Raw genomic sequence first — 25903 nt, forward strand, 5'->3', positions numbered from 1 at the left:
ATGTTAGGTCACATGAGCCAATTAACAGACTTCTATTTTTGCTTCCACACTTCTTCCTGTTACAGTTAGGGGCACATTTACTTAGCTCGAGTGAAGGATTAGAATAAAAAGTACTTCGGATTTTGAAGTATTTTTTTGGCTACTTCGACCATCAAATTGGCTACTTTGACCTTCGACTACGACTTCGAATCGAACTAAAAATCATTCGACTATTCTAACTAAAAATCGTTCGACTATTCGATAGTCGGAGTACTGTCTCTGCGAAAAAAACTTCGACCACCTACTTCGCCAAATAAAACCTACCGAGCACCAATGTTAGCCTATAGGGAAGGTCCCCATAGGCTTTCTAACCAATTTCTGATCAAAGGAAAATCGATCGATGGATTAAAATACGATTATTCCTTCGATCGAACGAAGGATTTAACTTCAAGGGTCGAATATCGAGGGTTAATTAACCCTCGATATTCGACCATTAGTAAATGTGCCCCTTAGAGTTGTAGTATTTCTGGTCAGGTGTTCTCTGAGGCAGCACACAGACCATCACGAAATGGTGGTTCAAGGCAAGAGATGTAAAAGGGCAATATTTACTTAAATAAATAGACCAGTTTGGTAAGTGTTCATTTTGGGGGTAAAGTTTTCCTTTAATGAAAGCACAGTTAAAGGCACTTACTCCCTCACATCCACGATTGGATGTGTGGAAAGTGTCTAGAGATGTACAATAGTAAAGCGCCCACCGCTTTTATTCAGATGAAAAGAAATTTAACTCCCAAAACATACACACAAATACTTACCATTCACAGTCAGTTTAGCTTTGCTAGAGTAATTTGAGCCAAAGTGATTGCTTATAACACACTGATATTTCCCCTCATCTGTAAAATTGACATTGAAGAGATGCAGTACTGTAATGTACTCAACGAGTTCGGCCCCGTGTTTCTGATATCGAGCAAAGTTTTCTACCTCTGCATCATACAGCACTTCACCATCCTTCCTCCATGCTGTAGACATTGGAGTATCGCTGCTGCTCGCAGCAGCACAGGTAAGAGACACGTTCATTCCTTTAAGTGCAATTGTGGTTTCTGGCTGAAGTTTTATTTGTGGTTTGGGAAAATTATCTGGGGATAGCAAACAAAAAGATTATTATGTTATGCATTATGTCTGTGCTAGGGATGCATGGGAAAGGTACAATGATGGCATATAGTGGACTTTTTTTCCTCTAGGTCTTTTAATCAGCTGACTTGAAATATTGTTTCAGGAGCCAGAACCAGGAATGCAGAGAATGTAACAGACAGTGATAAACATTGTTTTCAACAGTAATTACATTCACGCATAACTTTAAAACCACTGAAGCTAATAGTAAAATACACAGGTAATGCCAGCAGAATTATAGCATTATGACTCTACAGTAAATATAGAGTTGATTAATCCCAGAAGTTACAAGTGAGTGTTGCCTCCGATATAATCCTGATGTTTTTCCAAAAGTTTTCCCACTATTTTTGTAATACTGTATTTCCTAAGATAGATGGTTATAAATGAAAGCTATAAACGGGATGGTGCAAAAAGTGTCTTGAGGTCCACACTTCAAATGCAAATTGAATTGAAGTATGGCAGATTCACAAAGTGAAAGAGAATCAGTATAAAGAACTACAAACCACAGATAAAATCTTCAGCATTCACACTAATAGGAGAACGTCCAGCCAGCCAATTAGGATGTGCGCAGCTCACATTAAACTGCTGAAAACCAATGTCCGTTAACCACTCTGGAAACCATTTTAAGTGGCAGTCGCAGAGCAAATTGCTTGTGTTTAGAATTCTGCAATAGAAATAAAATATTTAAAGTACAGAAATTATTTACTTTTTGTATAAAAGTAACATTATCTGGCATTAATCAGGCAATATAATTTTTTCCTGATATTTTTATATGTTGATGCTAATACAATCAAGTGCTTCAGTTTAAAAGGGATTCTGTTCTGCATTGAAATCCACTTTTCAAGCAGATTTGTTTATATTTAATTTTGAAATTTGACTTGGGCCTAGACATGTCATCAGTTTCCCAGGTGGCCTTGGCCATGTTACTTGTGCTCTAATAAACTTCAGTCACTCTACTGCTGTGCTGCAAACTGGAGTGATGTCATCCTCATCCAACCCCCCCCCTTGCAGCCTATGATCAGAACAATGGAAAGGTAACCAGATAACTCCCTGAAACCTGCATCACTGAAAATGCACCTAGTGGTAGATATGAGAAAAGCACTCAAAATTTAATTCCGGCTCAGTCAACTCACGACTCCTCCAGTTACGTTGTGTAACTACACAACGTAACTGGAGGAGAGCGGTTTCAGATAACTATCTGAAACAGCTCTATTGAGAAGTGCTGGTTCTTCCTGAAATCAAAATATCAGGCACAGTGACCTGAGATGGCCTACACATAAATATTTCAACTAAAAAAAAATAATAAAAAAAACATTTATTGTTTCAAGAATAAAATTTTAAATGGTACAATGAATTACTTGCAATGTACACAGTGTTATTTAGTAATAAAACTATACCATAAAATCATGACAGCATCCCTTTAAAGATAAAAAAAAAAAAAGGACCTGGAATTCTGGTCAATTAGTTTAGACTGAAAAGTTCTACTGTAACTTTTAAATGATACTAGCAAATCTGACCTATTTGTAGAAGTGTCCATTACTTTAGAAGTAATGCAATAACTTAAGTTTGCTACTTGTATAATAACCCATAGCAACTAATCAGCAGGTAGCATTGCTGGTTATCTGATGAGTGGATTACTAGATGCGGGCAAACTAAAAGCTTTATTACATTTATGCCCTTTGTTTCCCCCACTCCATTTTTTCTCTTCCTTTATGCATTTTATACCTTCTTGTCCCCTTTTTTGTGTGCTTTAGAATTTGTGGTTGGGTTTGCCATATTGCCTTTGTATCTATTGTATCTCTTGTAGCCTGTTATTTCTATGTTTTTGTATCTGCAAATGTTGTGGTTGTCTGAATAACGGAATGTGCTCCTACCCTAAGGGGTATATTTATCAAAGAGTGAAGTTAGAGGTCGCCACAGTCCTCTAGAGTGAAATGAGATTTTAAAAAGAGTTTTTATCAATGGGTGAAAGTTCATCCTTTGATAAATACGCCTTTCAAAATCCCATAGGAATGAATAGAGTGTGGTGGAATTTCACTCTAGAGGACTGTGGCGATTTCTAACTTCACTCTGTGATAAACATACCCCCATATGTGTCTTACTGATCCAGTTTTAGATGCCTACATTTGGTGATGGAATACGCCATAAAAGAAAAAAGGGACATCTTTATCATTCGCTCTCAAACTACTTTGATACACAGAGAAAAAACTGTTCATCTGTGGTATTCTTCTTCTTTTGATCAATATTTAACTGTATACAAACGTGCAAAAGCAAAATAAACAGAATGCCTTTTATACTTACAAATCTTGAAGTTTCATGAAAGAAAAGGCATTTTCTTGCACAGACAATACAGCATTATTGCTCAAGTCTCTGTGTGAAAGAAAAGCAAACATGTAGCACAAATACAGTTTTATCTTTTAGAAGTACTGATTCAGGACAAACTTTCCAAATACATAGTCTATACTAAAATTGTGGAAGCATAAACTAAAAATTTTCTTTGAGTTGAATTTTATCATTTCTGTTATATGCACTGTGGGACACAGACATTCAAACAGCCTCAGGTTTCTCAGTGGGTGGCAATCAATCACCTATGACAGGATAAAAATGATACTGCTTGCTTCAAACTGGAGAATTACATTCTGAATAGAAAGATTGCAAAGGATTGCCACCATTAAGGATTAATTATATCTTAGTTGCAGATCAGAGCACCTGCAGGATCATAAGGCATTGAGATTCTCTAGACACAAGCATATATCAAACATTTCAGAATACAAATGTCCTTCTTTCTTAGGAAATGCATTTGCTTTCCTAAAATGTTTGATTAACACCCATGTTGTTAAGAGTTCCATGGGAGTACTCCACTGCATTATACCAAGCTTGTTTATGACTATACTGTTGAATAGCAGTGGAAAAGGCTGGTTTATTTCTTGGTAACTGTCCATAATGCTGTAGCAGTAGTAGTTATAGAATATTCCAATTCCTGGCCATGTAGGAGGAGATTTTCTCATTGGAATCAACCTCTTTCCAAAAATAAATATCAAAACATTGGTTTCATACATGAAAAGCAATCATAAAAAAAGTATACTATAAGATAAACACAAAAAAAAAAATGGAAAAAAAAAGCCTGAGAGAGAACATTGGAGGAGATCCCAAAGAGAGCTTTAAAAGGTATTGAGCAGTAGATATCTTGTAAATCACAATCAGCAGTTAGGTGAATATACCAGTGGCAAAGGCTGTATCATACAGATAAAAGCATGGCAGTTATATAATTTGATAATTAAAGATAATGAAAAAAAAATCAAAGATAAATAGACTGGTGCCCAAGAAAGACAAATGTGTTTAAATAGTATGGGTGTTGTGGGTGGTGTGGAAGTGCTGTCATGTCCCATGTTGCCATAAAAAGGCTTTGTTTGTGAAACAGTGTTTTGAATATGGACTATTTTATGTGATATTTTCTGAAAGACGTGCAATGTTCAGGGGTATAGTTTGTTGAACAATCCAACAGTTGCCCTGGAAACAATGACCAGAACAGTATACAGTTATGAAAGGAAACATTTGTCAGCATGTGTGTAATGAAAAGATGACCAGGTGTGTCTAACCGTCTGGCTAACTGCAACAAAAGCTATTCCCATGTTGAACTCTGCTTTTCACATTTAGAAGGTAAACAGAGATGAAAAGGAAATACTGGATATTACTTCTGTAAGATACCCTATTAATTATAACTAGATGTGTTTTGTCAAATACTTACAGATGCTGAAGTGAATCTAGACCAGTAAAAGCTTTCATTGTGATGGATTTTATCTTATTTCCTTGAAGTATTCTGCAATAAGAAGCAAACAGTAGCCAATGTAAGAAGCAAGGACAAGATAAATATTTTATATTTAAATAACAGATGCAATATCTTTTTATTTTAAATACAATGAAATATTCTAAAATGTATTTGCAAAAGAAGTGGTTACTTAACCCTTTAAGTGCCAGCAGAAAATCCAATTTCAGTTGCACGAAATGCCAGAAGTTTTTGAAACATTTTGTGCTCTCTATATGTTATAGGTTTATCCCCCAAAACCATATATTTATGGAAAATACACATTCTACCGAATCTGAAATGGGTACCCATGCCTTTCTGCTCCAAACTACCGAGTCAAAAGGCTTTCTCAAAATTGTTGGTTTTGGTAAAATATCTGAAAATTGCCTCAAAGCTTCAACTTTCCAGCATCATATTGCCCATGTATCATTACGTACCACAAAAAAGCGTAAAACACAGAAACATATATTTACCCCCCCAAAACCGTATATTTCTGGATAGTACACATTCTACCAAATCTAAAATGGTTGCCCATTCCTTTCTGCTCCAAACTACTAAGAATCGCCTCAAAGCTTTCTTTTAACATCTTATCTCCCTCATAGCTTAAAGGAAAACTATACCCCCCAAACAATGTAGGTCTCTATTAAAAGATACTGAGTAAAACAGCTCATGTGTAAAACCCTGCTTCATGTAAATGAACCATTATCACAATAATATACTTTTTTAGTAGTATGTGCCATTGGGTAATCATAAATAGAAAATTGCCATTTTAAAAAATAAGGGCCGCCCCCAGAGATCGTAAGATTCACTGTGCACACATACAAACCACATGTAAGGTCACATGAGCCAATTAACAGACAGAGTTCTGCCTTTTGCTTCCTCACTTCTTCCTGTTACAGTTAGTGTTGTAGTATTTCTGGTCAGGTGATCTCTGAGGCAGCACAGATAGAGTCACGAAATGGTGGTTCAAGGCAAGAGATGTAAAAGGGCAATATTTATGTAAATATATATTCCAGTTTGGTAAGATTCTTTAATATGTCATTCAATTTGATATAAACTATCTGTTGCTTAAGTATTCATTTTGGGGGTATAGTTTTCCTTTAAGGTACCAAGAAAAAATATCCTAAATATGAATGCCAAGGGTCCACTGAACCCTTGGATTACCAAAGTATCTGGTGTTTAGAGACCCCAAAATGATGCTAGCGCATACAAATTGTCCTGGAGGTCAGTTAAAAAAATGCAACACATTTACTACAGTTTTAGCAGGGTAAAACACATTAAAAAACGGTGACCCCCCCAAAACCATATATTTTTGGAAAGTACACATTCAGACGAAACCAAAGTGGGTAACCATGTATTTCTACTCCAAACTACTTAGTCGTAATGCTTTCACAAAATCGTCAGTTTTGATGAAATAGTTGAAAATTGGCTCAAATCTTCCACTTTCTAGTATCTTATCTCTCACATAGCATTAGGTACTAATAGAGAACATCCTACATATGAATGTCAGGGGTCTACTGAACACTGATGTCCAATAATACAAGCACCCGGTATGTGTATTATGTGCCATAAGACCCCCTAACAGTATGGAGACCCTAGCAAACCATATATGTTTAGAAAGTACACATTCTGACAAATCTAATATGGGCAATCTGTAGAAAAATGTGAAGGTGTGGGACAAATCCAAGGCAGCAACTGGACTGCAAAAACTTCTTTATTGGGGGTAGAGGTACACAACATGTTTCGGGCAGCGCCCTTTGTCAAGTGTGCAGGAACAATCAAACAACAAACTTAAAAAACCTCATGTGACCTATCACATGTCTCATGGGTTAATTTCAAAATTAACCCCTTAGTGTTTCCTGAAACGAAGTGCATTCAGTGCATAATACAACAAAACAATTATAAAGTGCATAGTAAAAAACCATTCTAGCATGGTACAGATTTAGCGTATATCTAATTATATAAGTGCATATGCGTTGTTGTGACACAATATTATTACTGTGTATACCTTAAAAATTCATGTATAAAACAAATAAAATTTCTCTTTATACACAAAGTGAAAAAATTTTTTCCTTTAAACCATTATTACAATAAAAAAATTTTTTTTATAAAACACCATTAATACAATAAAAAAAAATTTAAACACCTTATGTGCACATATTCTTACAAATCACACAACTGCATCAAATGTCCCAATGAACAAATCCAATTACTTATTTAGTTAAAACCAGGAAACTGCTTAGATCAGCCTAACCTGTGGGTACAAAAGGACACTGCAAATTAGCCTATCCAATCACTTGTTATTGTTACTATGTTGTGAACATTAACAGCAATATGTTACTCTATAAATGTCTAATCATGTAATTGTTGCGGTATTACTGAATCCTGGTGGCTAACACTGTATATACCTGTTAAAGTAGACTCACCCTTACATGATTCTGTAGGAGATCCTTGACCATACAGCTAGCTGACTAATTATAATACCTAGGGATAAAAGACAGTACTAATATGGGTAAATATGTGTTTCTAAAGCTATGCTGAACATAGAGGTTTTTATCAAATTTTTGAAAACCGTCACAAAGCTTGCATTTTTACCCCATTATATGCCCTGTATTTCATAATGTATCAGGATAAAACATCCCAAATATGGACAACAGAGGTCTACTTAATACTTTGATGCCCAATATGCATAGATTTACCAAACTAGGTGGCGTACAGAGGCACCCAAATGACAGTAGTGTATATATTTTCACGGCTGATGCTCTGGCTGCTGCAATATAAGCACCAGGTATGTGTATTATGTGCCCCCCTAGCAGTTTGGAGATCCTTGAAAACCATACATTTTCAGAAAGTACAAATTCTGACAAATTCAGTATGGGTAAATATGTGTTTCTACTGCAAGCTGCCAAACTGTAAAGCTATGCTGAAAACAGTGGTTTTTATCAAATTTCAGAAAATCATCACAAAACTTGTATTTTAACCCATGATATGCTACACATTTTATAACCAATCAGCATAAAACATCTCTAATATGAATGACAGGGGTCTACAGAACACTTTGATGCGCAACATGCATAGTTTTACCAAATTATATGGCGCACAGAGACCCCCAAATGGATATATAGTAGATAAAATTTACATGGACAAAACAAAATAACACAGAACAGTGTGAAATGCAAACAGTACAGTACAGTATGTACGTGTGTGTGTATGTATAATTGGTAAATTGCATGTTATGTGCAAGCGTGTGTGTGACCCCCCCTGATCCCCAAAAATGTATGTGTGAGTGTGTGTAAGTGTGAATGCAAGTGTATATTACTGTAATAAGTGTGTGTGTGTGTGTGTAATTGTTACACTAATCTGGGGAAGATGCTTCTAATCTATGTGAAAGGGTCCCACGCAGAAGATCACCAACTTCCATCGTCATCCGGCGGGGGTGGGGGGGGGTATGCTGGGCAGTCCCACAGTTAGTGCAGCAGCAGGACACGTAGAAAACATGTGCCTACTGCTGCCTTGGAGCCCCTGGGCGATCGCGCCCCAGGGGCCACTCGTTCCCCTTTTGCTCAATGTCTAGGGATCGAGGAGGAACGGAGTGAGCGGCTCCACTTGCAAACCCGGAAGTGCAGCAGATCGCAGAATCTATGTTCTGTGCACTTCGGTACTTTTATCCACAGAACTTAAAGGGTTAGTAAAACACATTGATACAAAACATAAAAAAATAAAACAACTACATTTATTAAGTCTACACTTTAACATGTTTCCCTTTGTGTAGTCTCTGCTTAAATAGAAAGTAAAGTAACGTATGCAGATTTAGAGGCTTTTCTATGGAAACTATTAAATATTACATTTATTAAATACAGACCACTGTATATGCCATTTCAAGAGCACAATTACTGCAATGGTGCAGTCATTCAAATCACTTTGCTTTACACAGTAATAACTCAAATGCATGCCTTTAAACATGCATGTCCCCAGTTTTAAACTGCACTAAACTTAATTGTAAATATTTTTGGTGTTTGTATAATAAGCAAAGTTCTTGTGATACGTTTCTTAATAAACAACATTCACATGAAGCAATTTATGTATACCTACAGTGTATGGAGTTTGGACAATCCAGCAAACAGTTCACTTGAATCTTCGATAGCCCATGAAATCTCATTGTTCCTTAAATCCCTGTGTTATTAAAAAAAAAAAAAAAAAAAGTGTCAACAAAAAAGAAAAAGTATACTTGCTACAGACCTCCTCGAGTAAATGAAGAGGCTCTACTCCTATGTTAAACACTTTGTCTTTAAAGGGATACTGTAACGGGATTTTTTTTTTTTAAATGCATCAGTTAATAGTGCTGCTCCAGCAAAATTCTTCACTGAAATCCATTTCTCAAAAAAAAAAAAAAAAAAAACAGCCTAACAACAGAACAATGGGAAGATAGCAGCCCCCTAACACAAGATAACTGATAATGGATCCTATACCTGTACAAGTGTTAAAGGCATGGAATATATCATATAAATGTTTGGGACACAGTTTTCAACATTAGGGGTTCTTTCATAATTGGGTTCAACATACCTTATAGAAACTAAAAAATATATAAAAAGGAAATTAAAAATTACTTTGTCAACATGCAAAATTGCAATCCTGTATTTCTATGCTTTCTGGATAATAGGTCTCCAGATAATTAGTCCAATACCTGTAGAAGAAACACTCAAGCTGTTGTTGCAAGCTGACCAGATTAGGTCATGTAGTTTGATGGGGCATATGTCATTCTTTACAGACCATACTGAGTTACATAGTAGTTTATGGTATATAAAGACACAAGTCCGAAGACAGATAGAAGAAGCGCTAATCAAAAAATGTACAGCTTTTTTTATAATGTACAGTTATGGGATCCGTTATCCGGAAACTCATTATCCAGAAATCTCAGAATAATGGAAAGTCTGTCTCCCATTTTATCCAACTAATCCAGATTTATAAAAATTATTCCCTTTTTCTGTGTAATAATAAAACAGTAGCTTGTACTTGATCCAAACTAAGATATAATTAATGCTTATTGGAAACAAAACCAGCCTATTGGGTTGATTTTATGTTTACATGATTTTCTAGCAGACTGAAGTTACAAAGAACTAAATTAAGGAAATATCCGAGCATTCTGGTCCCATACCTGTATATAATGTTGCTATCGATGGTACTCTTGATTACTCAGTACATTTTTAATTTGCAATATTCTTTGGTAATAAAAAGCAGACTTGTAAAAGAAAATGTTTGCTCTACTTACAATACTAAAAGACTTCCAAGGCCTTTAAAGACGCCCTCGCCAATATGATTTATTCTATTATCCCCCAAGTTTATTTTTTCCAATGAGCTCAACCCAACAAATGTAAAATCATCCAAACGGTTCAGCTGGTTATATGATAGGTCCCTGGGGAAGGTAGGGAGAGAAAATGCAGTCAAACAGAATGGAACTAGCAGTGCATTTTTGGATAACTTTTGACAAAGACATAAAATGTTCTTCCCAATAATTTATTATACAAGAATGGTTACTCTCATTAACTGTAATCAATTAACAAAGCTTGCTGCCAACTGGGTTTTAAAAGTAAACTGTTTTTTTTTTTCCACCGGCAGGTTTTGGAAAAAAATAAAAACTTGCCACCTAAAACATGGAGAAAAAAACTGTTTGGCTTGCTGAGACCATATTTTTTTACAGACACAAAGTAATCGATAAAAGAATATGCAAGCGGGTTCAGGGACTAACTTGCAGTTTCTATAACATATTGCTGGAATCCAAAGGCTCAAACAATAGTAAATCTAGCCCCCTCCCCCATATTAATAAATGTATATATGTATCTTTCAATTATTTGCAGTCTTTGCTACTTCTGTTATGGCACCCAGAGGAAAAACACAAATTCCAGGCACACCTCATCCCCACCCTCTGCACAAGCCATCTGGAAAGCACCTAAACACTTACAGATCCAATAGCTTCTGGCAAAACTCCCAGGCATCTGGGCTGATCCTGTGCACTGCATTCTGGCTGATATAAAGTTGTTGTAGAGATCGCAAACCATACAACCAACCTTTATTAATGTCAGTGATATTATTATATTCCAATTCCCTGAAAAGAAAATGTAAAGAGAATATCAATACAGTAACAAAAGATTTAACAAACTTTTTCAATCCAAATAAATTATAGTATGTAACTGTAACAAACCCTCCGTCTCACTTGAGCATGCAGAATTCAGCATTGTTAGTTTAAAGGTGTTATTCATCTTTAAATTAACTAGAGAGTGATATTTTGAGACAATTTGCAATAGGTTTTAATTTTTCATTATTTGTGGTTTTTGAGTTATTTAGCTTTGTATTCAGCAGTTCTCCAGTTTGCTATTTCAGCAATCCAGTAGATAGGGCCCAAATTATCCTAGCAATCATGCAATGATTTGAATAAGATACTGAAATATGTAAAAGAGAGGGCGTGAATAGAAAGATAAAAAGTACCAATTTGATAGCTGGAAAGAGTCAGAAGAAAGCAAATAATTCAAAAACTATAAAAAAATTAAAATAAAAAATAAGGTCAACTGAAACACTGCTAAGAATTAGCCAGTCTATAACATTTTAAAAGTTAACTTAAAGGTGAATCACTCTTTTAAAGGGGCATTATGCCTCTCCAATTTCTGCGTTAGCGCAATGAATATTGAAAAGAATGAATGTTATGAAACTGAAATAAAGTCATTCTACTTTCTATAAATCTGTACGGTTTGTAGCGCTGTCTTTATTCACAGGAAATGAAATGAGGAGCGGTAAACACAGTGTAACGAAGGCAACCACACTGCAAGTTTGTGTAGATTAAACTACTAATCACAGAAGAAGAAAAAGAAGAAGTGAAATCAAAACACTATTAGTCCATAAACACTCACTTCAAAGCAAACTAGTTCAGTGTGGCGCCTATGTAGTATGATTGGCAAAACTGCCTTAAGTAAAACGTAACTTTTAATAAATTAGGCTAAAAAGAGAAGAGCGCCCACGAAAGACAAACCCACTGCTAATAGCCCATAAGGCCGCAGTGCAGGAACAATATCCCTAAAAAACATTCAATTAAAAACCAGCAAATGGCATAAGCACTTATGCCCCTGAGGAAGCTGATGTAGTCAGCGAAACGCGTTGGGCGGCATAGGTGGACGGTGGCAGCCTAGCTCCCACTTTGTCCCTAAGTAGACAGGCAGGTTCTTGCCGACTAACTTGGGGCACAAATGGAAGGGTGGGAGCGGGTAGTGCTTGCACTGTAAACAATGGTTTATACTACTACCGTCGAAGTATTTTTGTTGGCTGATTAAGATACCACCGTTTCCACCATTTGCTGGTTTTTAATTGAATGTTTTTTAGGGATATTGTTCCTGCACTGTGGCCTTATGGGCTATTAGCAGTGGGTTTGTCTTTGTGGGCGCTCTTCTCTTTTTAGCCTAATTTATTAAAAGTTAAGTTTTACTTAAGGCAGTTTTGCCAATCATACTACATAGGCGCCACACTGAACTAGTTTGCTTTGAAGTGAGTGTTTATGGACTAATAGTGTTTTGATTTCACTTCTTTTTGTTCTGCTGTCTCTTTATTATTCTACTTTCTGTTCATATAAGCACAATCAAAACACCAGTCCTAGACATTATCTCAAAGACAAACTTTTTGGAAAACAACAGAGAGAGATTGTTCCACTGCATGTTACTTAATGCAGAGAGGGTTGATTGTTGTTTAACAATGTGATGTAATGTTTGACCTGTAACCCTCTGTGATTTTCTTCTTCTTGTGTATGCTCTCTATCAGAGCTGTCTAACTGGTTGCCCGTGACCCCCCCTTCTGTGGCCCCCCACATGCTGTGTCTGCATACCATATGTAAACTTTAAAAGGTATCACTACAGAGATTAACTGGCCCCTGCATTGTTTAAACCTCAAATTCAGACTCTAATCCCCTGTATTGTTCATACCACTATTGTTTATATCCCAAAGCCCTGTACTGTTCACACCTGAAACCCAGACTAAAACTGCCCACGTTGTTCGCCTGTTCACACCTTATTCAAAATGCTGGGGCACCAGCACTGTGTCACATGTAGTACGTATTAGAATGATAGCTTTGCCTGTCTCCTGCTCTGTTCTGCCTTCCCTCCTTGTGTGTGTGACATTCTCTGCTTGCCCAGTGCTGCTTGTGTGTGCCATTCTCTGCTTACTCAGGGCTGCTTGTGTGTGCCATTCCCTGCTTGCCCAGTGCGCCTTGTGTGTGCCATTCTCTGCTTGCCCAGTGCTGCTTGTGTCTGCGCCATTCTCTGCTTGCCCAGTGCTGCTTATGTGTGTCATTCTCTGCTTGCCCTACGCTACCTGTGGGATGTAAACCTGTTAGGGGTTTGTTCTTGGGGTTTGTTAGCATTTGGAAATTTGGAATTTGGAAATTGTTGTTAAAGGAAAACTATACCCCCAAAATGAATACTTAAGCAACAGATAGTTTATATCAAATTGAATGACATATTAAAGAATCTTACCAAACTGGAATATATATTTACATAAATATTGCCCTTTTACATCTCTTGCCTTGAACCACAATTTCATGACTCTATCTGTGCTGCCTCAGAGATCACCTGACCAGAAATACTACAACACTAACTGTAACAGGAAGAAGTGAGGAAGCAAAAGGCAGAACTCTGTCTGTTAATTGGCTCATGTGACCTTACATGTGGTTTGTATGTGTGCATAGTGAATCTTACAATCTCAGGGGGCGGCCCTTATTTTTTAAAATGCCAATTTTCTATTTATGGATTACCCAATGGCACATACTACTAAAAAAGTATATTATTATGATAATGGTTCATTTACATGAAGCAGGGTTTTACATATGAGCTGTTTTATGCAATATCTTTTAATAGAGAAGTTCTTGTGGTAATATGGGTGTGGTTTACAGTGAGTGTGGTTTAAAAGGGGAGTGGCCAACACTGACTTCAATTATCGGCCCTCCACCACATAGGCCAGTAAAATTTTGGCCCTGGGTACCACAGAAGTTGGACAGCACTGCTCTCTATGAAAAAGTTCCTGTTGCAGACATGTTATGCTAAAGTGTTTATGCTGAGTTCTATAAAGCAACCAAGTTACTGTTCACACAGAAGTTGGTGTGTCTGTCCTCACTTACAGAGAAGCTGCACATGCAGTTCAGATTAGCTCTCTGCTAACAGAACTAAGGCAGAAGCGGGTTTATTCCATTAGCCTAACGGCACATAACCTGGACACTTGCTAAAGTATGCATTTTCACTCCAATATGCAGAAAATAACAGTGTGCCATTAGCCTTAGCCTAACTGTAGACGAAGTTAGATTTCAAGGTGAAGTGTGAAAGTGCTCTAATGACAAATATTCTGAAAAATTTGAAATTATTAGAATAACATTTTGTTCATAAAAATAATTAAAAAGGCACTTACAGTTGCTCCATATTGTCCAGTCCGAAAAAAGCTCCATCCATCAGTTTAACAATTCCATTTCGTTGCATTTTCAATGATTTTAGTGAATCTAGTCCTTGGAATGTTAAACTTTCCACGATTTTAATCCGATTTCGTCGCAGTTCCCTTAAAATAAAGTAATGCATCGGTAACTAAACAAAATATTTTGCATATAGGTGTTGCAGGTCAAATAAGAAAGGCAATAAAGTATTATAATATGACTGCCTGCTATGCAGTCAGTATGAAATGAAAGGAGAACTAAACCCTAAAAAAGAATATGGCTAAAAATACCTTATTTTATATACTGCACTTATTGCACCAGCCTAAAGTTTCAGCTTGTCAATAGCGGCAATGATCCAGAACTTCAAACTTTTCACAGGGGGTCACCATCTTGGAAATTGTCTGCTACACTCACATGCTCAGTGGGCTCTGAGCAACTGTTGAAGCTAAGCCAGAGGTGTCCAAAAGGTAGATCGGGATCTACCAGTAGACCTTTAGTTGGTGATCAGCAGATCTGAAGACAATGTCAGCAAACAGCTTGTTTTAAACACACTACTGTTTCATGCTTTTCATTCAGATTTTTAAGCAGTTAAAGCTACATAAGAAATAGTTGTTTTTATATATAGTAATAAAAATTCTATTATAAATCAATATTATATTTAAGTAATATTTTCCATGAAACAGAATGTTAACAGTTATATTATGGATGAAGATCATAATGGGACATCACTAAAAGTAGATCTTGCATCAGCAAAGTATGGGCACTCCTGAGCTAAGCTTAGGGGCCGTTGCAAATCATCAAGCAGAAAATGAGGTTTTGCCCATAATATAAGCTGATGCTACAGGGCTGATTATTTAATTCTGATGCCTATTGCACTGGTTTCTGTGCTGCCATGTAGTAATTAGCTGTATTAATTACTAATCAGCCTTATATTGTGACATTTATATTCCATGTGTACTGTATATTGTGTGTCAGCCCATAAGCTCAGTAACTCACAGCAGCACAGAGCATGTGCATTGAATCAGCAAAAAAGAAGATGGGGAGCTACTGGGGCATCTTTGGAGGTACAGATCTTTACTGCTAAAGGGCTGTGGTTGCCTTGGGCTGTAACAGAAACCCAAAACATAATGTACATCATGTCTAACCTAGTTCTTTAGATAAACTTTAGTTCTTCTTTAAGACAACAGTGTTCTATCCCTTCGAACATCCCCATAACTTTTTGCAAAGCATTTGTTAACCACATCTCCCTGATTACATCAAACTTTTAGCAGCTAGTAACTTCAAAAAATAAGCTTACCTCATCATTTTAAAACATTAGGTACATCCTTTAACCTTAAGGTGTTGGTTCCCTTGGGTTGCAGTGGCAGGTATTTGGGTGAGAATTTGTGTATTTGCTCTTTAGCGACTTTGATTGATAAATCAATGTTTTCCTGTAACCTTATTACAAGCAAAGGTTGGGCCTGACCAAAATTTTCTAACTAAAAATGTTCTTTTCAAAATATTAATCTACATTAGAAGCTACCTATAGGTCATGATGATCGTTTTTCTCTGATAGTTCTGCTTTTGTAAGTAATTGTCACTTGAAGTTCCTAAACCTGACTGTCCCTTCTTAACCTGTCAGAGTTTCTAATGCTAACAGACTCCTGCTGCACAATTATGGCAGCCCCCTCATAGAGGAACAGGGTAGTAAGAAAGGTAATGTAAAAGCATCAGGCATACTTTTATGGCAAAATTATAAATAGCATTCAAAGACAATGTTATGATATAAAATAAAAAAAGGTTATTTTCTGAGGTCAGTATCACCTAACAGCAACTGGAGGGCTATAAGCATTATAGCCTGACAAAACGAACATTGCAGTAGTTTATTAATGCTTTACATTTGCAAATTAACTCGATATGTAATTTGGCATGGGGCACGCATGATTTTGTATTTAACTGTAGGTATCCATTTTTGGAGTACCATCTCTTTGTAGGTACAAACCTAATAAGGTATTTATAAACAATAGTACAGATGGCAAAGTGACCCTTTATCAGACACACCAAAATGCACTAAACTTTTCCAGCATCCCTGTTAAACGTTGCTCTTTATCGACCTTAGGACAGAAAAAAAATTAACACAGCAGTAAAATATTACATTTTGAAATAAAAATATACTTACAAATACTGCAGGTGAGGCAGCTTAAAACTTTTGGGTTGAATCATATTAATCCTGTTTCTGTTAAGTTTCAATACTAGTAATGAGCTTGATAAATTGTCAAAACATCCTGCTTCCAAGGTAGAAATCCTGTTATTGCTTAGGTTTCTAGAACAAATGCAGAACATAGAAAAGATAGCATATTGGATAGCATAGCATTTGACTACAGTACAAATATGAAACAATGGTCCCTATTTAGTCTGCTTTAAAAATTGCACATTGAAATAATCATTTATTCAGAATGGTTTATGCTTAAAAGTCTAAATTTCTCTCTCCTCAGCTGGGATTGAGGTATACCTTGAACTTGTATATTTGTATCACTATGCTTTAGCACAGTTGCCTGAGATATGAAACATTTAACTGAACAGATGAAATATGAACAGATAGAACCCATCTTAATTTGTATACAAAGTAATTATTTTGAGAAGCCATTAACACATCAAGCTAGCTACATTCCGTATTTGTAGTAGTAATTCTAAACAGAAGGATTTTGGATTATTATGAAGTCACTCTAACTGCCCCTGCATTAAAGGGGTTGTTCACCTTAAAATTTTTGTATAATGTAAAGAATGATACTCTGAGGCAAATTGCAATTGGTTTTAATTTTTTACTATTTGAGGTTTTTGAGTTATTTAAATTTTATTCAGCAGCTCCCCACTTTGTGATTTCATGAATCTGGTTGCTAGGGTCCAAATTACTCTAGCAACCATGCAGTAATTTGAAAAAGAGACTGGAATATGAATAGGTGAGGGCCTGAACAGAAAGATGAGTAATAAAAAGTAGAAACAACAATAACTCTGGACCCTTACAGAGCATTTGTTTTTAGATGGGGTCAGTGATCCCCATTTAAAAGCTGGAATAGTCAGAAGAAAAAGGCAAATTATAAAAAGAAAAAAAAATTAAGGCCAAATGAAAAGTTGCTTAGAATTAACCACTCTATAACATACTAAAATTAATTTACGGTTGAATGACCCGTTTAAGCATACAGATTAAATTACTGAATCTTATCTTAGTTAAGACATGGTATTAGAGAAAAAATACAATTCAGACTAAATCTGAACCCTAATTAAAGGAACAGTAACACCAAAAAATAAAAGTGTTAGTAATGAAAGTATCATGTACTGTTGCACTGCACTGGTAAAACTGATCTGTTTGCTTCAGAAACACTACTATATAGCGGAAATTTAAAAAAAGGCTATATGGCACAGGTTAAATAGTGGACAACAGATAATACATTATGTTCTACAGAGCTTATCTGTTATCTGCTGTGTAACCTGAGCCTTTTCTCATTTGGATGGCTGCCCATAGCTACACTGCAGCATATTTATATAAAAAATAGTTGTGTTTCTGAACCAAACACAGCAGTTTTACCTTTGCAGGGCAACACTGCATTATAGTTTTATTACTTTAAAATGTTTTAATTTTTTGATTCTCCTGTCATAGTTCATTTCACTGAAAGGAAGTTTACTGGAAGAACAGTACTACTCACAGGTACTTCAACGGCATCCGTGGAAAGTAAAAGCTTTTGATTTCTGTAAGAAGATTGGAGCTTAAATCAAGAGTTTCAAGTGAAAGATATTGTTGAAGCAGGTCTCCGCTCAATTCTCCAATTTTGTTATGTACACTGCAAATAAAAAAAAAATACAGTAAGTAAAAAATTACAGTATGGACACATACTGCAAAACAAGGGAAAATAAATATGTACTTACAGAGAAAGCAAAGTTATATTAGCAGTAGGCTCTCCCAGATGTGGGATTGCAGTTAACTCGTTGAAATTCATTTTCCTAGAAAAAAATTAAACAAACAAAATTTACAACTGCTGTTCACTGTAATATAAGATGGGTTAATTAACCAAAAAAATGTAGAAGGCACAACAAATACATAGATAAAGTATTCAGCTAGAGGTGAAGTACACTTAGTACACTTAAATAATAGACAAACTAAAATAGTTTACAATAGCAGGTACACAGGTTATTAAAAAATGTCTTTATAAAGCACCACTTTAATAGAGATTACCGTATACATCATTTTGGCAACAGTGTGTGGTTCCATTTACAGTCACATGCACAATGACCAGTTTTATTAGGATCTAGTTACCTGCCTGTATGTATGAGTGTTTGCAGGAAACCCACACAGACATGGGGTGAACACACAAACTGTTTGCAGATAGTGTCTGGCTAGAATGGAAACTATATTATTTTAAAGTGTAGTATTACTATGCCCTTGGAAACACTCCAGCCCAGGTTACACTCATACTCATGAGCAGTAGGAACTTCATCCAAAAACTGTTATTAAATAATGAAAAAAAAAAGTAAATCTACACAACTTTGAAATAGAGTTTTAATTGAACTGAAATGTTTTAAATCTATTAAGCTGTTGGAAGACTTAATTTGCTTGCCGTTAACTGGTCATTGGACATAGGTTTATAGCTGTATTTGGAAACCCAATTTGTACACAGAAATAAATTGCTTCTCTCCTCACTAATGAAATAATTAACCTCTCAGTGCTGTTAAGAGTTGCATAAACTTGAACCACACTGTTCCTGATATGTTATGGGGCAAATACTATGCATACTCTCGGCATACTAGCCACTAGTTTGAACGAGGCCTGAAAGAGGCGATTCATGTCAAAGTGGAGAAACCATCCCTGAACAGAGGCAGGGACTTCGACACCATCTGTTTGCTACATACAATGCTGTTCTAACATCTGTACCCCGGCGGTTTCAGAACACTTCACACATCCATTCATGCAACTCTCACAAGTAACACCTCTTTCTAGGAGTTGCATGACACATTGGATAATCCTATCACAGTAACTACACAGAATCAACACCTCTGTGAATTTCTTCAGATGTCACCTCTTTGAAGAGTTACAATGTGCCACTGTGATTGGATTAGTGGAAGAGTTTATATGACGAGAATTTCCCACACCAGTCAGTTGAACTGAAGAAGCTGCTCAGGTGAGTAGTGAAACGTCTTCATTGATTACTCAGCAAGTCCAGTTGTTTTAAATTTACCTATACTTTTTTTTTTTATAATTCTTTATTTTTCATGAATTTTTTTAACAATAACCAAAAGGGTCGGGAAAGGAAAAAAAAAAAATTATATATATTTACCTTGACGTGGTATGGTGGCTTATCAATTTTATGATCATAACTTTGTAACAAAATAACCCCTATTTGGGTACATATGCAATAGCATTTATTATACTTATATATATATACTTTAAAGCCTTTAGAGTGCTCCCACAACCCCCCTGTTTGATATTATATATATATATATATATATATATATATATATATATATATATATATATATATATATATATATATATATATATATATATATATATATATATATATATATATATATATATATATATACACACATATGCAAAGGCTTGGGCACAAAGGTTCATATAACCTTTTTCTATAATGTGCTTTCTCTATACATATATTGAAATGGGTGTATTGTCACTTTAATCTGTAAATTGAAACAAAGTACTGGAAGACAATCATTTGCAAACAGAAATTCCGTTTATATAGTGTTTTTAAATGATGTTTTGATACCATGTTTTTAAATGGTGATACTATTTTAGGGATCAAATAACATGTATTTATGGCACCATGCACTTTCTTTTCCAGATTGTTCTATACAACTGACCATTCACCTCATAAGGCCCATGAAGGGTTTATCTCACAAGATACACGAAGGGTTAACCTGCTTAATTGAATATGTGGGTGGTGCTTTGGTGTTGGGTCACTAATGGTGAGTCTTTATAACCTCTCACATTTTGTGTGTATTGTTATCTTGATAAAGATCCCCCTGGGGATCGAAACGTCGATGAAATAAAACTAACCACTTGAAGAAAAATCCTGGTGTGCGTCAGCATTTGTGAGTGGATATATATATATATATATATATATATATATATATATATATATATATATATATATATATATATATATATATATATATATATATATATATATATATATATATATATATATATATATATATATATATATATATATATATATATAAAATAAATAAAAATGGGTGGGGTACAGAACATAAAAGGGAGCATCGATATGGAGAAAAAGGTACACGAAAAAAAATTTAAATACATAAGTAAATCAATAAATGCATTTTTTTTACAACAAAAAAGAAGTCAATCTGTACATCCATCCAGAAAATCCTTATTATTCAGTTTATAAATAAAATAATTTATTCCATACTCTCTTACATCATTAAATAATTTCTAAATTATTCCATAATTGCCTTTTTGACTCCAAGTGACCCATATTTTATTATAGGTCTCCCATGAGCCGTTTCTCAGAGCTCCAATTTCTTCGAATTTCCTTATATCCTCAACATACCTATACCACTCTAATTTTGAGGGTGGTTCTGTAGATCGCCAATGTCTTGGGATCAATGCTTTAGCAGCTTGTATTAAAAATAATAATAATTTGTTACGAATTACACTCTGATTCAACGTATCATAATGAAGGGTTACCAATACAGGTAAGTTTTCTTGTGGGTGTATCAAATTCAACTTCTGCAATTGTTCTATTATATCCTTCCAATATGCTTCTATTTTCAACATGTAAACCACACGTTTATGTGAGCCTTCTCCCTGTTGGCATCGCCAACATATATTGCTAGTTTCCTTAAACATTTGGTTTAATTTGGTATAGTGCCATTGCATTAACAATTTATAATTTGCTTCTTGCGACCTTGATGCCACTGAACTCTTATGCATAGAAATATATATATTTTTCCAATCATTTTCTTCCAAGACAATATTATAATCTCTCTGCCAATTCTCTTCAATCCTTTTATCTTTTCCCAAAGATTTTTTCATCAGAGAGGTTTATGGATATCTAAAGATTTTTCTATTAGTTCTTCAATCCAAGTTAATTCCCTATTCCAGTTATTATTATTTAGGGCATTTACATAATGAGAAAGTTGGATGTAATTCCAACCATCCCTTGGATGGCTAGCCCATCTTTCCTGTATATCAGAAAGAGACAATAATTTATTCTCTACTATAAAATCAGATATTTGAGTAGGTCTGCCCTTACTTAAGAAAGCCCAATTAGCAAATTGTTTGCTTTCCTTACTCGAGGGGAGATCATAATTATTTAACAAGGGAGTGAGCTGGGAAGGATATCTTGAAAGGTTCCAAGTTAAGTAACATTCATTCCATACTTTTATGGTAGCTCCCACCAATGGCTGTTTCTTAACTACATCAGGAATATTTTTAAAGTTAGCCCAAATTAAATTATTTAATGCTACTGCTACACATGCTTACACTTTTTCTTAGCAAAATTCCATTGTAATATCCTATTTAGATGTACAGAAATATAATACATATACATGTCTGGGAGAGATACACCACCATCCTGTTTTTCCCTAATCATTGTATTATATCTAATCCTTGCTTTTTTTACCTTTCCACACAAAGTTATTTATCACTCCTTTCAACTTGCAAAAGAAAGACTTAGGGAGCCAAATTGGTAACATTTGCATTTTATACAGGAACCTCGGAATAACCATCATCTTAATAATTTGTACTCTACCAAACCAGGAGCGCTGCATTCTTTTCCAGGAATTTAATAGGCTGATATTTCCTCTATCAATGTTTTAAAATTATATTTGTAAATTAGTGAAAGATTGCTCGGTATATTCACCCCTAAATACTTAATAGTATTGGTTACCCATTTGAAGGGATATTTTCCCTCTACGGAGTTTAGCAATTGCCTTGGTAAACTGACATTAAGAGCTTCAGATTTGCTAGTATTAATTTTAAAATTTGATAGCTCCCTAAAAGTCTTTAGAACTGCCATTAAATTCGGGAGAAATAGCATAGGATTTGTTATAACTAACATTAAATCATCAGCAAATGCAATATTCTTATACTCTGCCCTTCCCAATTTAATCCCAGAAATATCCTTATTGGCTCTTAAGCATTTAAGTAAGATTTCCATTACCAATGTAAACAATATTGGGGATAATAGACACCCCTGACGTGTACCATTTTCAATATTTTCTACGGGCGATAAGCTTCCATTCACCTTTATTCTAGCTGTCGGTTGATCATACAATGCAAATATTCTCTTTATAACTTTTTCACCCAAACTATACTTTTCCAAAGCAATTCTCAAAAAATCCCACAATACTCTATCAAATGCCTTTTCGGCATCTAATGTTAACAGCATACACGGTACCTTCTTACTTTGTGCATAATTCATCAATGATATTAATCCTACCATAGTGTCTTTGCCTTCTCTTTGATAAACAAACCCATTTTGATCTTGATGAACTATTTCCGGTATAATCTTTTTGAATCTCTCTGCTATTATCTATACTAGATATAACATATTTAGAAGTTTACATTATTAGATGCAAATAATAGCTGGCTAAAATACATATTGATTCCTATATGAGAAAAAATGCTAGTATGTTACATAAAAATTGCATTACAAAATTGGCACCTTCTGCTTCCCTTTCAGACGAATGAAAGCACTTAAATGCACTCATGATAGCACTTTCATAAGGGAGGCAGCAGGGGCAATTTCAGGTGCACTGATGCTGGCTGAATTTTCCCCATTTTGTTATTAGCCTGCAGGTTGCCACACTGGAAGCTACTATTTTTAGCATTGGCGAATGCCATCTCTTAAAGGACCAGTAACATCAAAAAAAAAGTTTAAAAATTTGTTCGTGCACAATGAAAAATAAACACCAAGACAAATGAAACTTTTAAAAAGCAAAGCCTTTATTAAGAAATAACTTACAGAAAATCCACTTCCTGTCCTCTTCAGAAACGGCGAAAAGGCGACCATCCACACTGCATCGATCGATTTCTCCTCCCTGGCTCCTAACTGACAGGCATCCGCCTCCCGGCGTCCAGCAGCAGCTGTGTCCCAGGCTCTTCATTCCCGTGGATCGGCTTCCCTACTCCGCTCACCTCCCTCTCTGTCTTCCCTCCTCCACTACTTTCAGAGAGAGACATGCAGCGCCTGATTACAATCCAGGAAAGGCGCACGTAACAGGCTCTCCTTCACTGAGCAGTGAGCGATCCTTGCCTAAGCCCCCCCCCGTCCCACGTGGGAACTGGCCTGGCATTAACCCTATCGCTGCCCATGCACGGTGAAGAGGAGAGCCTGTGACACTGCTGGACGCCTGTAACATGCGCCTTTCTGTTCTGCCTGGGTTGAAATCAGGCGCTGCATGTCTCTCTCTGAGAGTAGTGGAGGAGGGGAGGAGGGAAGACAGAGAGGGAGGTGAGCGGAGGAGGGAAGCCGATCCACGGGAAAGGAGTGAAGAGCCTGAGACACGGCTGCTGCTGGACGCCGGGAGGAGGATGCCTGTCAGTGAGGAGCCAGGGAGGAGAAATCGATCGATGCAGTGTGGATGGTCGCCTTTTCGTCGTTTCTGAAGAGGACAGGAAGTGGATTTTCTGTAAGTTATTTCTTAATAAAGGCTTTGCTTTTTAAAAGTTTCATTTGTCTTGGTGTTTATTTTTCATTGTGCACTAACGAATTTTTAAACTTTTTTTTTGATGTTACTGGTCCTTTAAACTCCATATACATCTTGAATATCAACATGACTGTTGGGTCATAAATTGAAATACAATACATAAATTTCTCATGTCAATGACAATTCACAACCAATTTATATATATAAAAATCCATTGCAGCATACATCTAAATAAAATGCTGAAAAACCATGCATTATATGCATAATGTGTGTCTAGATGCAAATAATCATAATTGGTATTTTTGAGAATTATATAGCTCTGCACGATGAACAGCTTCCTCTGACTTCAGCAACAAATTACAGTAAAAAAACAAAGACTTACACTTCTTGAAGTGAATACAATTCTGGCACCAGGCTACTGTTGGAAACAGTCAACCAATTGTAGCTGATCTCACTAAAGATAGAAAGAAAAGAAAGCATCAGATCAGTTACTCGTGCTGAAGAACAGTCTGTAATTTGACACAACAAACAGTGTCGCATTATTAGTAATCTTATTACATACAATTTGCCAGAAGTTCACTTTCAGCTGCATTCCAGAATGGGAATCCTTGTACAATTTCAAAGTTATATCCGGCTGCACACACAGTACAGTCAAATACAGAAAAAAATGTATCTGTTATTCCTACATAAACCTGTTTCTCTTTCAGAGGACAAAATACAATGTTGATTTTTAATAAATGATAACCAATCCTATAATAAAGCTTCATAAATCCACATATCCCCAGAAGACTGCTGAAATATCACACTATGACAAATATTCTTAAAGATGCAATATATTCTATAGTGCTGTATATATAGGTACATAACTGACAAACAGAGTGATACAGTAGGGGGCTGATTTACTAAAACTCGAATTACTCGATCTATTTTTTTCCTGAAAACAAATCCGACCAAACTCCCTTCCATGATTTTAACTCATTTATCAATAATTTCTCTTAAAAAAAATTGGTGCAACATAACTTCACAACAAAATTGAGCATCAATTCTCATCATACGATGGATGCTCCGAAAACTCGATTTTATGGAGTTTTTGCTGCAAAAACTAAAATTTTTGGATTATCGGGCGAAAATCCTGAAGTCAAAGGATCCAAATGTTTAGACAAGCACCTTGTACTTTTCACATCTCTTCTTTGGAGGCACAACAGTTAAACACGTTTTATAGTGATGAGCACGTTGACCAGAAACTGCTGGACTCATGGGTTTACTTGCAAGTTAGTGCCAAGTGCCAAGAAGGTGAGTTTGTAGGTTGGGTGGGTGGTGGGACAAGCTTCAAGCAGGGTCAAAAGGTGAAGACAGACTAGGAGATTAGCTGGATGACTAATTTCTGAATGCTTACATATGCAACGCAAAATTGCCAAAGTTTCCTGCTACTTCAGAAAGTTGCCTCACCGCGTAGGTTTTCCCAGCTGCAATTCACTAGAGTAGATTAGTCACCCGGGCTAGAGGAGAATAATCATGAGGCGACTTATCTAGTCTGTCTTCACCCTTATGTAGATGAGGACAACAGGCTCTGTGGGAGTGGGTTGAGAAACAACAGGTAAAGGTGGGTTAAAGAAAAATGCTGACCGGCTCATCACTAAAGCTGTTTTTATCAGCTTCAACTGCAAATACAACGATTACGCAAAGCTCTTTTATTTAAATGCACTGCACTGCCGGACGTAAAATCTGAGCCTTTAATATCACACAGGAAAAAAAAAGAGCAATTCTATTCTCCTATTGTTTCTATACTGGGAGAGATTAGGAAGAGAAGTACAAACTTACTT

General features: G+C 35.9%; 1 protein-coding gene across 2 annotated transcripts in view; it reads right to left on the bottom strand.

The window, feature by feature from the left end:
- The window catches only part of lrig2.L (leucine-rich repeats and immunoglobulin like domains 2 L homeolog), a 49995-nt gene that overhangs the window by 15031 nt on the left and 9061 nt on the right, over positions 1 to 25903 (bottom strand). For both annotated transcript variants that reach the window (XM_041582070.1, XM_018246600.2), the window contains exons 2-13: positions 24463 to 24534; positions 18309 to 18383; positions 18089 to 18223; positions 16564 to 16707; positions 14387 to 14530; positions 10911 to 11054; positions 10221 to 10364; positions 9044 to 9124; positions 4895 to 4966; positions 3448 to 3516; positions 1650 to 1810; positions 792 to 1112 (exon numbers count right to left, since the gene is read on the bottom strand). In XM_041582070.1, the coding sequence (XP_041438004.1) occupies positions 792 to 1112; positions 1650 to 1810; positions 3448 to 3516; positions 4895 to 4966; positions 9044 to 9124; positions 10221 to 10364; positions 10911 to 11054; positions 14387 to 14530; positions 16564 to 16707; positions 18089 to 18223; positions 18309 to 18383; positions 24463 to 24534 (1562 nt within the window). The remainder of the gene's footprint in view (positions 1 to 791; positions 1113 to 1649; positions 1811 to 3447; positions 3517 to 4894; positions 4967 to 9043; positions 9125 to 10220; positions 10365 to 10910; positions 11055 to 14386; positions 14531 to 16563; positions 16708 to 18088; positions 18224 to 18308; positions 18384 to 24462; positions 24535 to 25903) is intronic.

Source organism: Xenopus laevis, chromosome 2L, assembly GCF_017654675.1.
Source record: "Xenopus laevis strain J_2021 chromosome 2L, Xenopus_laevis_v10.1, whole genome shotgun sequence".
NCBI classification, from domain to species: domain Eukaryota; kingdom Metazoa; phylum Chordata; class Amphibia; order Anura; family Pipidae; genus Xenopus; species Xenopus laevis.